The 15,118-nt window shown below is 39.6% G+C and overlaps 1 protein-coding gene across 10 annotated transcripts in view; it reads left to right on the top strand.

Annotated features, from left to right (window-relative positions):
• LOC139462276 (ligand of Numb protein X 2-like) overlaps window positions 1–15,118 on the top strand; it is a 98,849-nt gene that overhangs the window by 69,423 nt on the left and 14,308 nt on the right. For 6 of the 10 annotated variants that reach the window (XM_071243876.1, XM_071243877.1, XM_071243880.1 and 3 more), the window contains 2 exons: window positions 13,287–13,379; window positions 14,364–14,479. In XM_071243876.1, coding sequence (XP_071099977.1) covers window positions 13,287–13,379; window positions 14,364–14,479 — 209 coding nt within the window. Of the gene's footprint in view, window positions 1–3,778; window positions 4,053–4,891; window positions 5,151–7,487; window positions 7,641–13,286; window positions 13,380–14,363; window positions 14,480–15,118 lie in introns of those variants that run through there. The other 4 variants (XM_071243885.1, XM_071243886.1, XM_071243883.1 and 1 more) reach the window with 3 other exon arrangements.

Here is a 15,118-nt window from a genome sequence, read left to right as displayed (position 1 = left end):
TTAGCACCAGTCTTTTATTCTATATACCCCAACTTCCATGTTTCTTTTAGAAATGTCTACATGACATTGGTCTCCTTTTGATAATTGTTCAAGACGCCACGATACCTGAAAAAGAGTTGGTTAAAACACTGCGTGTTCTGTAAGATGGTTGCACTCAGGACAGGGTAATATGACGCACAGAAGAGAGGAAGCCATTGGAAGGGAAGTCAAATGACTATTACATGGAGTTATGTATTTGGTTTGGTTTGTTGTTTAATGCCGCACTCAGCAATATTCCAGCTATATGACAGCGGTATAAGTAATCGAGTCTGGACCAGACAATCCAGTGATTGACATCATGGGCATCGATCCATGCAATTGGGATCGATGACATGCATTTACCAAGTCTGAGCGAGCCTGACCACCCGATCCCACTAGTCGCCTCTTACGACAAGCATAGTCGCCTTATAGGGCAAGCATGGGTAACTATTCCACCCTGGATCTTCACGGGCCTGGAATTATGTAACATATCATGGTGCCGTTGTACAAAGCGATCTTAGCGCTAAGGTGATTTTAACTCCCATACCTTAACATAGATTTACAACAGTTGTGGCGCTAAGGTTGTTTTGTATGACACCCATGTCATTATATCATTTGTTTCTGTTGGAAAATATATACAGGATATGATTTGGGAAAATTGCAATTTTATGCGGAAATATGTAGTTAGCTGTACTTGATTAATCATTTTTGAGGTGTATATATATTACTGTTAATTATTACTTGTGGAAGAGCTTGATTGAAATATGATGACATATTTAGTTTACAAAGAGTCAAGACCATATTTACATGGAAAATATGGTATAGACATAGCTTTTTGTAAGGATAATAGCTATGGGAAGAAAACTAATACATAATAATTGGCCTTAAAAGTATGATATAGTATTTTAAATACTGGTAGATTTGTTTTGGAAGTACATATTTCAAAGAACATTTTAATATACTTTTTATGAAACATGTCATTGTCATCCTCTTTAATTGGCTGATGTGACAATGGCATCTGCATTGCTTCCAACATTTGAGCCAACAGAATGTTGGGGGTGGGGGGGGTGGGGGGGGGGGAATGGGGGGGGCCGCCGGGTAGCCAAAGCGTTCGCTTGTCACGCCAAAGACCCGTGTTCGATTCCCGACATGGGTACAATGTGTGAAGCCCATTTGTGGTGTCACCCATCGTGATATTGCTGGAATATTGCTAAAGGTGGCGTAAAAACACACTCACTCACTCACTCACTCACTCACTCACTCACTGTATGAGGGGTGTAGAAAAAGATGAGTGGCAGTGTGACCCACTGTTTTATTCTGTGTGATGGGTGTAGAAGACTAGCAGCCTGACCCACCATTACAGTATAATTGTTGTCTGGCCAGATAATCCCCAGGATCGGGGATCAATTTGGGGGGAACTAGTGGCAAGAGGGGATGTATGATTGACGTGGCGCTTTGTAGCCACCGGTGCCAGACAATCTCAGAATGGCCAGCCAAGAACAGGAAATTAAACACCTAGCCTCATGTTCGTCTCTTTGGGATTCAATTTGCGTGAGATTTCACAACATCGGAGCGATGTAATGCCACGTTTACATCAGTGTAGCAAGTCGGGGATTTGTTTGTGATGTCTATGGGAGTTAAGGTCTTTGTAATAAAATGGAGAGGAATAAGAGGGTTTTATGTCTTAGTCACTGTCTGGAGTTCTTGTTTCCCTGTCTGTGGCAGAAGATGGTTTGGAACAGGATGACGATTTACATTAAAAAGTGGTTATTTCATGCTGGCAAACATCATGTGAAGGGTAGGGATGTTCAAGACTGTGTTGGATTTCCTTGCTGTCTGGTTTATTGTGTTGGGATAATATGTTGTGTGATAGTGCAGACGTCTGGTGCATGGAAATATGGCCAAAAAATATATACCGTATTCGACGTAATAAGCGCCCCGCTCTAATAAGCGCCCACGGCGATATTTGCTAATATATTAGCAAGTGAACAATCCCAATTAGCACCCCTTCCGATTGAGCAATGTACACAAGACATATTTATTCGTGTATAATACGCACTCGTGTGTTATGTACACCATTAATTATGGGCAATTTAATTCTGGAAAAATATATCTGTCGTATATAAACAGTCAGGCCGTCAGCATAAACCACGAAATTTATCTTTCAACTCTGTTTTTCCACCAAAATAATATTCTAATAAGAGCCCTCAATTTCTAATTTTGAGAGCGCCCTGGGCGCTTATTACGTCGAATACGGTAAAAGGAAAACTGAAAGGCCCCTACTTTTTATTCTATCACTAACGGGGAGTGGCAGTGATGATGATGATGATGATGTTTTTTGGTTGATGATTGGTTCACTAATATAATTATTGGTTAATGATAGTGGTTCTTTTGATGACGATGATGGTTAGTTGAGGATGATTGGTTGACATGGACGACGACGATGATGAGGATTAGGATGAGGAGGTGATTGGTTAATGATACCAGTAATTTTAATAATGATGGTGATGATTGTGGTTTAGATATTGGATGAATTTTAACAAATAATTAATTTTTTTTACTGTAATACTGTAAAAACAAATAAAAGAAAATGATACAGCAAGGTCATGATGTGATACGTATCACTATACTCAGGTCACGATATGATACATATCACATTACATAGGTCATGATACAATACTTATCGTGATACGCATATTTACGTCAAATCAAATTCAAACAGATTGCCAAGGAAAAGCTACCCTCAGACACATGTTCGTAGGCGATAGTTTAAGTAGTGAACTTGAAAAGCTATTTACAACCCATTTTGCAATATTTGACTGACAAAAACGCTAAGCTGGGGTAGTAGTAAGTAATTTATTTTAGCAAGTGTATCGTCTTATATCGATCCAGAAAAAACATATCGTGTATGGTATCATCACATGAGAACTTATGATCCATCAGTGCACTGATGTATTGTTTCACCCCTTGTATAGCTACAATATAATACAACTCCAATTGTGATATTTTTATCTTTCCAAAATACACAAAACTGTGTATTTAAATAAAATTATATCATGTATATATCTGATAATCCTATCAAAACATGAGTAGAATATTAACTGAGGTATAAAACAATATTCACTTTCAAAGAATAATTTTTTTATCAACTGTTTGCCATGGCCATAGAATGTACTGTAAATTTTCACCATATGTTTTCTGTATTTTAGAAGGATATCGAATTGAAATACTGCTGTAGAAAAACTTATCACCTGTTCACACTGCATGGTTCTGGGGTTGATCAATGCTTTTAAGAATTAACACATTGTATCATGTCTGTTTCCTGTGCTGGAAGGTTTTATGGATATTTATTCAATATGTGGTGTCAGTTTTCATTGTGACGAGTCGGACCAGAGTAATATTATTATTAATATCATCATTTGTTACAAGCATCGAGGTAGAGACTCAGTTAATAGTTACAAGCTGTGCGTCCAGTTATTGCCCGCCCCACACTGAGCAGTAAACTGTCACATTTTGTCACTTCTATGATATATTGATCACTATTGAAATGAACATGATTTTGAATATCAGTGGGCGAGGCAGCTGTAAGTTGAAACTAATTGTTGGATACAGCAGCAGAGTTGACATGTGTCGGGATATATATCCCACTATCAACTGCAGCTGATGGAGTAGCTGATGTCACGGGGACACGTGAAATTTACATGGTTTTGAAATGAACGTGAATCGATGTGGACAAATACGGTGATATCGACAAGTGGAATACATGTGTTGGTTTGTATTTAAACCATATTTGATTGTATTGGACGGAAGTGTTAGGAGGATAGACATTCCAGTATGAGGTAGACGTGGTGTTATTGGGCCGAAGTTGGACATCAGTGGATGTAGTGAGGATAGACATTCCAGTATGAGGTAGACGTGGTGTTATTGCGCTGAAGTTGGACATCAGTGGATGTAGTGAGGATAGACATTCCAGTATGAGGTAGACGTGGTGTTTTTGCGCTGAAGTTGGACATCAGTGGATGTAGTGAGGCCAGGTGAGAGACAAACCATCAACTTCTGAAATGATTGTTTGTTGCTGTGGGTATTGGGAAGAGATTGGACAAAGAGCTATTATTCTTGGGGGTATTTTATTAAATTAAATTGGTTGTTTTGATTGATATCATCTGGATATCAATGGCAACATGCAGAGTATATATTCATATATCAGCTTTTGATAATACTATGTGATCCTATATTTCTCTTTTCATGCAGAATTTAAAACTGAAAGATACGTTTGGTAGTTCAGGCAAAAAATATTGCAAAACGCATTGCACAGAATTTCTTTTGTAATTTTTTATTCGAATAGGTAAGTGATAAAATAAATGACTTATAATTGAAAACAATTCTGTTTTAGTCATATGCCTAGGGTTGTCTTTATTGTCAAAGTGATCATTACTGTCAGTGGCCTAAAAAAAACCTTGTCACTCTAATGATTTTTAATTTCTGAATTTTGGATTTGAAAGGTCAATGGATCCCTAGGCCAAGCAAGAAAGATGCAAGGCCTGATGGTTTTCATATGAATATTTATTGTTTCGGTTGATAGTGTGTCCACACAAAGCTGATGTCACCAGTTTGTGATTTGAAACATGATAGGATATAAACTATCCTATGGGTATCATATATTTTATATTGGTATCATATATATATAATATTGTTAATAAAGTTTTTTGCAACAGAAAAAATATTTTCGGCAAATAAGTGTGATGCAACATCTGTTATTCTGAGACAAAATCTTGAAAAGAAAATATTGAACTATTGTAAAATATTAGATTGACGGTAAAACTGAAATTGTGATATGATCTGAAGTTGTGGAGACAGATGGTGTTGTGTTGACTGGACGAGTGACATCTGGCCAGCTGTTGCATGGTGTCGACAGTGGTATAGCTGTGCCAATAGAGCTGCTATCAGATCGGCATCATTGAATGAATAGTGCAATAGACACAGGCATAATAGGGGCTCTCCAAAATAGTCAGATGGATGGACTGATACTCTTTGGCAATGAATGAGGGGGTGATTAGCTTTGGCAGTTTAGGGGGACATTCGTGTTCGAGTCGTTGGATGTGGCTGTTGGAGGTCACTGAGTTACAGCACAGGTGAGATAGACGATGAGATGGGATATTTACTGTTAGCTGTGTTTGTGAAACCTGACTACTTGTTTTGAAAATAATTCCATGTATGTTTGGATTTTGGATTGATGAGTAGATTAATGGTGGATTTAGGAGTGCGAACATTTGATAATGGTGTGGATGGTATTGTATTGAATTACCTCATTATAAAGCTTGGATTCCATACTTATAGGTCTGTGTACTGTTGATGAGAAAACATAACTTTAACATTAGGTTAAGTGGGCAGTGGATTATGGTTAAGTGCTTGATGATTTCACCAAGGACTGGGTTTGAGTCCCGAAATTAATTTGTTTGTTTGTTTTGTTTGTTTGTTGTTGTTTAACGCCACACTCAGCAATATTCCAACTATATGACGGCGGTCTGTAAAATAATTGAGTCTGGACCAGACAATCCTGTGATTGACATGCATAGTCGCCTTTTACGAGAAGCATGGGTTGCTGAAGACCTATTCTACCCCGGAATCTTAACGGGTCCGAAATAAGCAGACTGAAAGATGTGTTAGTTAATTTGTTAGAACGTTCACCCAGAATATGTCTCTAGGTTTGTCAGCACCCTACCTGTGCTCGTGGGTTTCACCAAATTGGTAAATGTCTGAGACTTTAATCATTCTGATCGTCCCACATGTAGCTGACACGCCGTTATATGACGAGAATACTAAACCCAACTCACTCACTCAATACAAGAACCAACAATCCGATAGTTGTATCGATGTATCGTCGATCATCCCACTCTTCTATACCTGCTTCTGAAACAATCAATACTTGCACGTGTACGCACTGAAAAGCCTACAGTACCGGTATATTCTGAATGCCTCTGGAATGAAAAATAATTATGTTCAATGTCCTGGATTTGTACAACGGGTCACTCAGTAAACAAACAAGTAAACATGTAAATTTTACTGCATAACTGGGATTGGTTGATTCGTATATGATAACTCTCATAGCAACAGATGTTTTGTCCCGAATTAATAGTTTGTGAATAATTAGTGTTACTTAGTGCACTAGATAGATATATACATATATATTTATATATACACATAGTGTTTTCAGCTATTCTGGAGTGTGGTAATTTTCAACAGATGCTATCTTTTAGCGAGTGTAGGAGTTGCAGGCAGACCCATGTGGTCGTGATCACTAGTTGTATTACTTGATTATGTTCACAAGTTGGTCGACAGCCTCCGTGGTCTAGTGGTCTAGTGGTAGAGCATTCCCCGGGGAGCTCAGAATGATTGTTGAGTGCAAACTGATCCAGTGATCGGGGTAATAATAGCGCTTTGAGCATGCCCATGTGTGGCGTGGAAATATGCGCAATATTAATTGCCTATTAATTCCATTATGAGCGAGGGGGTGGTGGGGGTTAAGAGAAGGTGGTTCTGTGTGGTAGAGGAGGGGTGTATGGTGGGTGATGTGGAGAGGTGGAGAGGTGGTATGGTTACAGTGGGGGGTGGAGGGAGGGGATGGTGGGGGTGAAGAGATGGTGGTTCTGTGTGGTAGAGGAGGGGTGTATGGTGGGTGATGAGGAGAGGTGGTATGGTTACAGTGGGGGGTTGAGCGAGGGGGTGGTGGGGACATGGAATGCTGTGTGGGTGGAGATATGACGTGAGACAGTCGTAACATGAAACCTTCCATACTCCTCGTGAGCTAATGATGCGTGTTGCACTGCGTATACTCTTGTTGGTTCATGTTTACTGATGATCAAAATATTTTTGTCATTCATATGGCAGAACATATTTATTGCTTTGCAGATGACCCTTAAACCCCCCAAAAAAGAATAGAGAGTTTAAGTTCATTGAAATATGCATATTTCAAAGATCTGTGTATCTTTCTTTTTTTAAATGTTTAGTGAATGAGGTTTCCTTAAGAGAATGACAGCACATGATATTTATAATTCAGTATTTAATCTCCTGATATCCTGACCCAAAATATCAGTGTTACAAATCTCATTGTGTTGGCTTCAGGGAAACTGTTTTGCAAGTAATTCTGTGAACTCACACAGTGTTCCAGAGATACAGCACAATGTTTCCCTAGTCCATCTGTAGTGTTGTTAACTCATAAAGATCAAATGACACCAAAGTTTTCCTCATCTGACAAGGCCTGTTTCAAATTGAAATTACATTTCCTGCCATTTTGGGTACTTTGAGGAAACTCCCGGCAGTGTCTATTTAGGACTGATTGGTTGTGTTGGTTTAAGATGATGGTGTGTGGAGCCTTCACATTACTGGTTACTAAGGCAACGATTTGACTGAATCTAGGTGGTCCAGTTTCTGTAATATGTCTCCTGAATTATTTGCTTTTGCCAAATCAGTTTGATGTGATAAGTGGGTGACAATGGTTCCTTCGTGAGGGAGAGGCAGATATTTTCCCGTCGGCCATGATGGAATGGGAGAATGAAACACTTGACGGATACAATGGACGAGTTGGCCAAAAACTACGAGCGGGTCCTGCTAACTCCATTTGGGTAAGTATAGTGAGTGAGTGAGTTAGTCAACGATTAGCAGTATCAGCAATTTTTCAGCCATGTGGTAAGTACTAAAGCAGGTTAGCTCACATGAGCCTTACTTAATAACACGATCTTAGCGCTAAGGTTGTCATATTTACTGATGATAACTCCTGTATATTAACAATGATTTATGACAAGTAGCGCTAAGGTTGTCATATTTACGGATGGTAGCTCCAATATTTTAACAATGACGGCAAGTAGCGCTAAGATTGTCATATTTACGGATGGTAGCTCTAATATTTTAACAATGAGGGCAAGTAGCACTAAGATTGTCATATTTACGGATGGTAGCTCCAATATTTTAACAATGAAGGCAAGTAGCGCTAAGATAGCTTTGTGGAGCAGTGCCAAAGATCTTATGAATCAAGTGATCTTAGTGCTATGGTGATTGCATAAAGAAAGTCCCTGAGGTCAATGTTGACTTATGATACATGTAGTTGTGCTGACATTGATGATTTCCCCCTGCCATAATGTGGGAGGGGGATACTGGAATTTTCCGTCTGTCCTTCCGTCTTCCATCCGTCTTCCATCCATGTGTCCTTCCATCTTTCCTATATAATAAACAGCGCATCTATGATATATCCTGTGATAAACATCATCATTTGAAAACCATTGACTCTGGACAAATCCCAGTGCTTGAGTGTTACTTTCAACAGAACATTTAAACTGTTTACTAATGGTGCATGGTATTAGGCTAAAAAAAAATAATAGCCTTGGTTCTCAGGCACCGCCCATATCATCATAAAGTTTGCCACACGTTTCAAATATTTTTCCATTTTTAAAAAAAATTACAAAAATCCTTTAATATATTCCATGTCCAATGATAGTCAAATACCATATTTCCTTATTTTACTCATCAAGGAATTCATTTATGTTGGGAGGTCCTTTCCCACAGCTGTTTATTTGGTTACATACTAGTTTTAACACACAGACACACACACACTGCCAAAAAAACAACCAATAAAAATACAACAAAAAAACACCACCCACGCTTAATTTTCAAAAGCCATTGCCTGAGGACCAATCATTTTATTCGTTTAAGCCTTATATGTACAGCTATATTGGTAAATTGAGGTTCATTCTTTCCATGATACATATGACAATATCTTGTTTTAATTCTCCATGTATCAGGTGATTTCAAATAGCAATCATTATCGTGTTTAATGTTATACACTCGACAAATACATGTTTTCATAATTCTAAAATGCCAGTTCATATTCTGGAGTTCGTCTGTGGCAGTGATGAAACACAAAGTCATCACTGTCCCGGAGAGTGCATCATTGCATATTTATTGATCGTCACGATATGGCTGAAATACTGCCGATGTGACGTTAAATCTTAACTCACTCACTCACTCATATTTATTGAATGAGTAGACATTATGCTGTTGCAGCATCTTGTTTTGTTCCATTTATGATCTTCAATTCCTGCATTGATGTTTCAAATTGCTTCTTAATTCTGCAATATCTTGTGGAACGTACTCAAATAAAATGTTGTGATACGCTTTAAACATCCAATACCAATCCCTACTGTTTACAAAATATCCCCATCTACCACTGGTTTTATTGAGATTGCCGCTGGTTTTATTGAGATTGCCACTGGTTTTATTGAGATTGCCACTGGTTTTATTGAGATTGCCACTGGTTTTATTGAGATTGCCGCTGGTTTTATTGAGATTGCCACCGGTTTTATTGAGATTGCCACTGGTTTTATTGAGATTGCCACTGGTTTTATTGAGATTGCCACTGGTTTGCCTGCCCCAACATGGAGATAACGCAGCTGACTTCAGACAGATGTAACGTCATCAGAGTAAAACCTTATTCACTTCGGCAACAACAGACCAAGTTCCAACCAATCGGACAAATCCGATAGTGCATCTGACCTAATGCAAACAGTTCCCATGACTCCCCAGGCAGCTAATGTAGCTAATCAGAAAACAGTAAAAGAGCATTTCAAAATTTCATGGAAGAGACACTTAAGAAAAGACGAAAATTCAATAAGTATTGGATTCGTCTTGATAGTTACGAAGTCTAATACCATTAGGAAAATAGTTGAAATGTTTCACACAAATTGGAAGGTCCATGAAGGAACAATTAGCAAGTTTAATTGCCCACAACTTGCATGGATCTTGGCTACTGCTCTGACCCGTACAAACCCTGGTGAAGAAACTACCGAAGTGGAACAAATATCGCCTTTATTGCCGTGTCGTTATTGTTTCTTGAGAACCAGGTGACAGTGATCGACCTCGTAGGTAATCAATGATTGCATGATCAATGTAATTATTCTCCTAATTTCATGTTTGTGTGTGTAAGTGAATATTGTCTGACTGTGGTAACTAAACCATTAAGTTCACGGAGGTACACAAGTTTGATGAAGATGCTGGGGGTTTGTTTCCACAGCATCCATTTTCAGTGTTAGAACAAATAATTAGAATGATTTGGCCCAGGTGAAATATGGGGTTTGTTGATTAAATCATTTCTCTAAGGCTCAGTTATTGATTGTAAGAATTATATCTTGACTTTTGTTGCTTGTCTGTTATTAAAACAAGAAATTAGCAATATTGCCAGCGGATGTGTGAGTTGGAAGAAAGAATTGACTTACCGGTGTAGCTCGATAAGCTGTAAGAGGAGTGTCGTAAATTTTTACATTTCCATGGCAATATCGAAGCCATATACCAATGACCTAGAGCTTATTTTTGTGGTAGTTATGGTAAGAGTTATGACGAGTAAGATGGCCAATAGCAGATAACATCTTTGGGACAGATGCGTCTGCAATACGTGTCTGCTGTACTCTTGGGATTCAGTATTTTGATATTTATATACGTGACACGGGTGGCCCAGTCGTCTAAGGGCTACAATCAGCTGTGAAGAGTTGCATCCCTTGGGCATGCCAAAAATTGTTGGTTCTCATCCTGGTTCGCTCCGATTATGTTTCTTGGTTTGTCAGCTCCATAAAAGTGGTAAACGTCTAAGACATGCATCACTTTGGGCTTTCCTACCACATTAAGCTGACACGCCGTGATATAACTGGAATAAACTCAACCCTGTCTCACTGATACATGTATTTAAAAAGCTGTGAGTGTTAAGTCCTTAAATATATTTCCAAGATGCAGAGGAATCATTTCAGTTCATGGTCAATACCTCACAGGTGTGTATACACAGTGTGAAGTTAAGCAACGTCAGTTGCGGAGAGTCGTTGGATGGGTGGCTGTGATTTGGCAGCTTGACTCCTGAGAGTTTCTTGGGCTTGGATCCTGCCCCACATTGAAGCACATGAAACTTCGAAATGTCCCTCTGTTCACCAAGCAGTGGATGGGTACCCGGTAGGATGAGATGGCAATGTGGTTGTTAACCTTCTAGCGCCTGACAGATAGATTGCTTTGTATGATCCCCGGGGAGCTCAGAATGATTGCTGAGTGCAAACTGATCCAGTGATCGGGGTAATAATAGCACTTGGAGCATGCCCCATGTGTGGTGTGGAAATAAATGCAATATAAATGGCCTATTAATGTTATTCAGACCGCCTCCGTGGTCTAATGGTAGAGCGTCCGCCCGGAGAGCGGAATGTCCGGGGTTCGATCTCCAGCCGCTTCATACCAAAACACGTAAAATGATGGTACTAGTTGTTACCCTGTCTGGCGCTCGGCATTAAAGGGCTAAATCAAGGGCTGGTCGGCTCGGAGTCAGTATACTGTGTCTGAGTGGGGTATTCATGTTAACCTACGGCATGGTATCTCAGTGTGCTAGCACTATAAATCGGCATCAGTCCGGACTAGTGCAACACACACACACACACACACACACACACACACACACACACACACACACACACACACACACACACACACACACACACACACACACACACACACACACGTGCATGCACATTGCTATCTAAGTGTAATAATCTTGGACGCGACATTTCACCTCACCTCACCTTATTCACATTGGTCAGAGCTTCTGCTGATTTCCTTTTCGTTTGAACCAGGCCCCACATGGCTTGTTTTGTTGGGTAAAAATAGCGACCACACTGCAAAGATCCAAAGTTTCCATGATCCAAAAGGCAGAAGAAAAAATGGCAGATTAAGACTTTCAAGGATAGAAATCTATCAATGTTAGTGCTGGAATTATTGTAAATTAGGTTTATATGTTGGGGTTAATAAATGATATATGGACTGCACCACTTGCAGGATCAGGATAATATTGGGGTCAACAAGCATCAGAGAGAGGCTCATTACCAGCGGCCATTTTGAAACATGGGCTCAGCTAATGGCTTTGATGTTAATGAAACAAAACGAAGATATTTCATTAAATGGTGATTAAGCTTCAGTTAATAGGATAATGTAATTTGAGACTAAAGTTTGTGAAGCATCTCGGTCATGGATAGCAATTAAAAAGCTATCCTAAAATAGTTTGTCTTGAATTTGGCTTTGGTCCATATCTGTGGAATCATTTTGGTTTCCAGGGTTTAAGTGTCATGGTTTATGAGCTGAAATGGTGGGTATGTCATGTCAATCAATTTGACACAGTTAACAACTCAAAAGCTTTAAATATATTTCTCAAGAATTTTATCAAGTTGAGCACAACCTCTCTTGAGCATATCAATGGCACTGTTGAAAAACAGGGTACTGTGCAGAGATTCTTTAATATTCATAGTGATGACAATAAAGTGTATAAAATTTTATGATGATTATCATATTACAGATCATTATGATATTTAAGATTACATGAACAATGATAGAAACTGATTAGTTGAATATGATTTTGATAAAAATGATGATGATGATGATGATGATGATGAAGTAGCCAGTTCCTGACTCTACTCTACCATCACCAGGTATCATCTGATATTGATCAGCAACAGCAGCGACATCTGCATCTAAGTAGTTGTTGCCGCTGCTGCTCGTCAGGGATGATTATCGAAGGCAGTGTAATGAAGTAATTGTGATATGATTTATGTGAAGTGAGTCATTTTACAGTCATCTTCAAACTTTCGTTTCCAGCCTTTGTTTGTTATATTCTGACAATGAAATTGTTTCCTATTTGAAGCGGGGGCACGGGTGGCCCAGTCGTCTAAGGCGCCGCGATTCGCTGTGCAGAGTTGCGTCCCTTGGGCACGCCAGAAATCTATGATTGTGGGTTCGAATCCCGGTTTGCCCCGATTATGTTTTTCTAGGTTTGTCAGCACCATACCCGTGCCCGTGGGTTTCACCGAAGTGGTAAACGTCTGTGAACTGCATCACTTCGGGCTTTCCTCCCACATTAAGCTGACACGCCGTGATATAACTGGAATACTGTTAAAAGCGGCGTTAAACCAAACTCACTCACTCACTCCTATTTGAAGCATTGTGTTTAATATTATGAGCATGTCCTTGCATGATGAACCATTTTCTATGTCATATGTAGGATTGATACCATTTTGTTAGATGTTTGATAAAATTGACATTAATATTGTGATATCAAATGCACACTACAAGAGTTTTTCCATTATTATTATTGTTATTTTGGAATCCTCTGGTATATAATAGTATGTAACGCTTGTCTGTGTATGGTTTAATGAATGTCCTGTCTGCCTGTTGTTATAGCATCCTTTGCCTTGTCACAGATTGCTGGACAAGTTGCTGATCGTGTGTCCGAATGTTGATTATTGTGAAGACGTGTTGCAGCGCTCTGATCTTGAAGCTCACCTCCTCCACAGGTAGGTCATTTCCGTGGGGATTCTGGGTAATAGTAGGTCCCAGCAACCTATGCTTGTTTGTTTGTTTGTTTAACGCCACACTCAGCAATATTCCAGCTATATGACGGCGGTCTGAAAGTAATCGAGTCTGGACCAGGCAATCCAGTGATTTACGTCATGAGCATTGATCCACGCATTTGGGATACGATGACATGCATCAACCAAGTCAGCAAGCCTGACCACCCGATTCCGTTAGTCGCCTCTTACCGCAATCACAGTCGCCCTTTACGGCAAGAGCAGTCGCCCTTAACGGCAAGCATGGGTTGCTGAAGACCCATTCTACCGGGGATCTTCATGGGATGCTTGTCTGTACAGGGGACTTAATGAATCTGGTGGTCAGACTCGGTGAGTTGGTTGATTGCGTGTCCTCGTATCCTGACGGCATGGACAGCATCATTCCAATCACCAGATTGTCGGTTCCGAACTTGATTATTTTATAAGCCACTGTCATATAGCTGGACTTTCGCTGAGTGTGGCATTAAACAAACAACACACACCCAGGATTTTCTCATCAGAATGGCAGCCTTTATAGAGATTTATCCAAAACAAAGTGCCTCTGACAGGCAAATTGTGAAAAAATGGAGATTTTTTGGTGTAAATCTGAGGATTTGGAATTTTTTATTATTCAAAGTTGGTATTTTACCTGTCATTTACTGCAGTCATGGGGAGGAATATCGGCCCCTGAGCAGGTCCAGATAAATTCCTGCTTGGGTACCATTGCTTTGGCCTTTCATTATGTGTTGACTCTTCTGAATTCAGTAAAATGAAGAACATGTTTGTGATAGTATATTTTCAAAGAAAGTTGGCTTCGGGGATTGGCCGATTTTGTCTACATCTCTTGGATTTGGGTCGTAAAAGTCGGCCTGTACCCATAATATTAAGTAATTTGTGTTTGTTTTTGTCTGATCGGATGTTTTATGAACCCTATGACTTTCCCTGCTCCAGATGTCGAGGTGCGGTGACACGGTGTATCAAGGCCAGTCTTGGGTGCACGTTTCAGGGTCCACGCAGTGCCTTACAGAGCCACCTGTGGGAATGTCCCTACAAGGACCAACATGCAGGTATGGAGTTATCTCCCCTTGGAGTTGCACAAGCTCCATGGCAGTGTTTTCTTTGTAAGCCCTTTGTTACTATCACTACCACCCGTTTGCCTGCCCCAACATGGAGATAACGCAGCTGACTTCAGACAGATGTAACGTCATCGGAGTAAAACCTTATTCACTTCTGCAACAACAGACCAAGTTCCAACCAATTAGACAAATCCAATAGTGTATCTGACCCAATGCAAACAGTTCCCATGACTCCCCAGGCAGCTAATGTAGCTAATCAGAACACAGTAAAAGAGCATTTCAAAATTTCATGGAAGAGACACTTAATGGAGCTTGCCATTACAACTTTCTGTCCAACCTCGGACTTGTTATATAGGTCCGTGGTCCAACCAAGAATGTACTGACATATTTTTTTATGAGTGTCTGTGGGAATCATATGGTTAATTTTATTAAGGCACACAACTCATCCCTTACTATTTTCCAGATATTTGTTTTTGTTTAAAAAGATTGACTTAACATTGCAGATTATTACTCCTGTTTGTATTGTACACACATATACCCAAAAAGGGATGACGTAGTACTCACATGCTATTATCTCTAAAACTACTCCTGAAGATAAGATTGCTTACAATGTGCTCTGTTTGAAATTGG

The sequence above is a fragment of the Haliotis cracherodii genome, unplaced genomic scaffold (assembly GCF_022045235.1).
Source record: "Haliotis cracherodii isolate W230 unplaced genomic scaffold, xgHalCrac1.p SCAF_15, whole genome shotgun sequence".
In the NCBI taxonomy this organism is placed as follows: domain Eukaryota; kingdom Metazoa; phylum Mollusca; class Gastropoda; order Lepetellida; family Haliotidae; genus Haliotis; species Haliotis cracherodii.
Note: the sequence above shows the minus strand (reverse complement) of the source record. Positions and strands in the feature narration are given on the sequence as shown.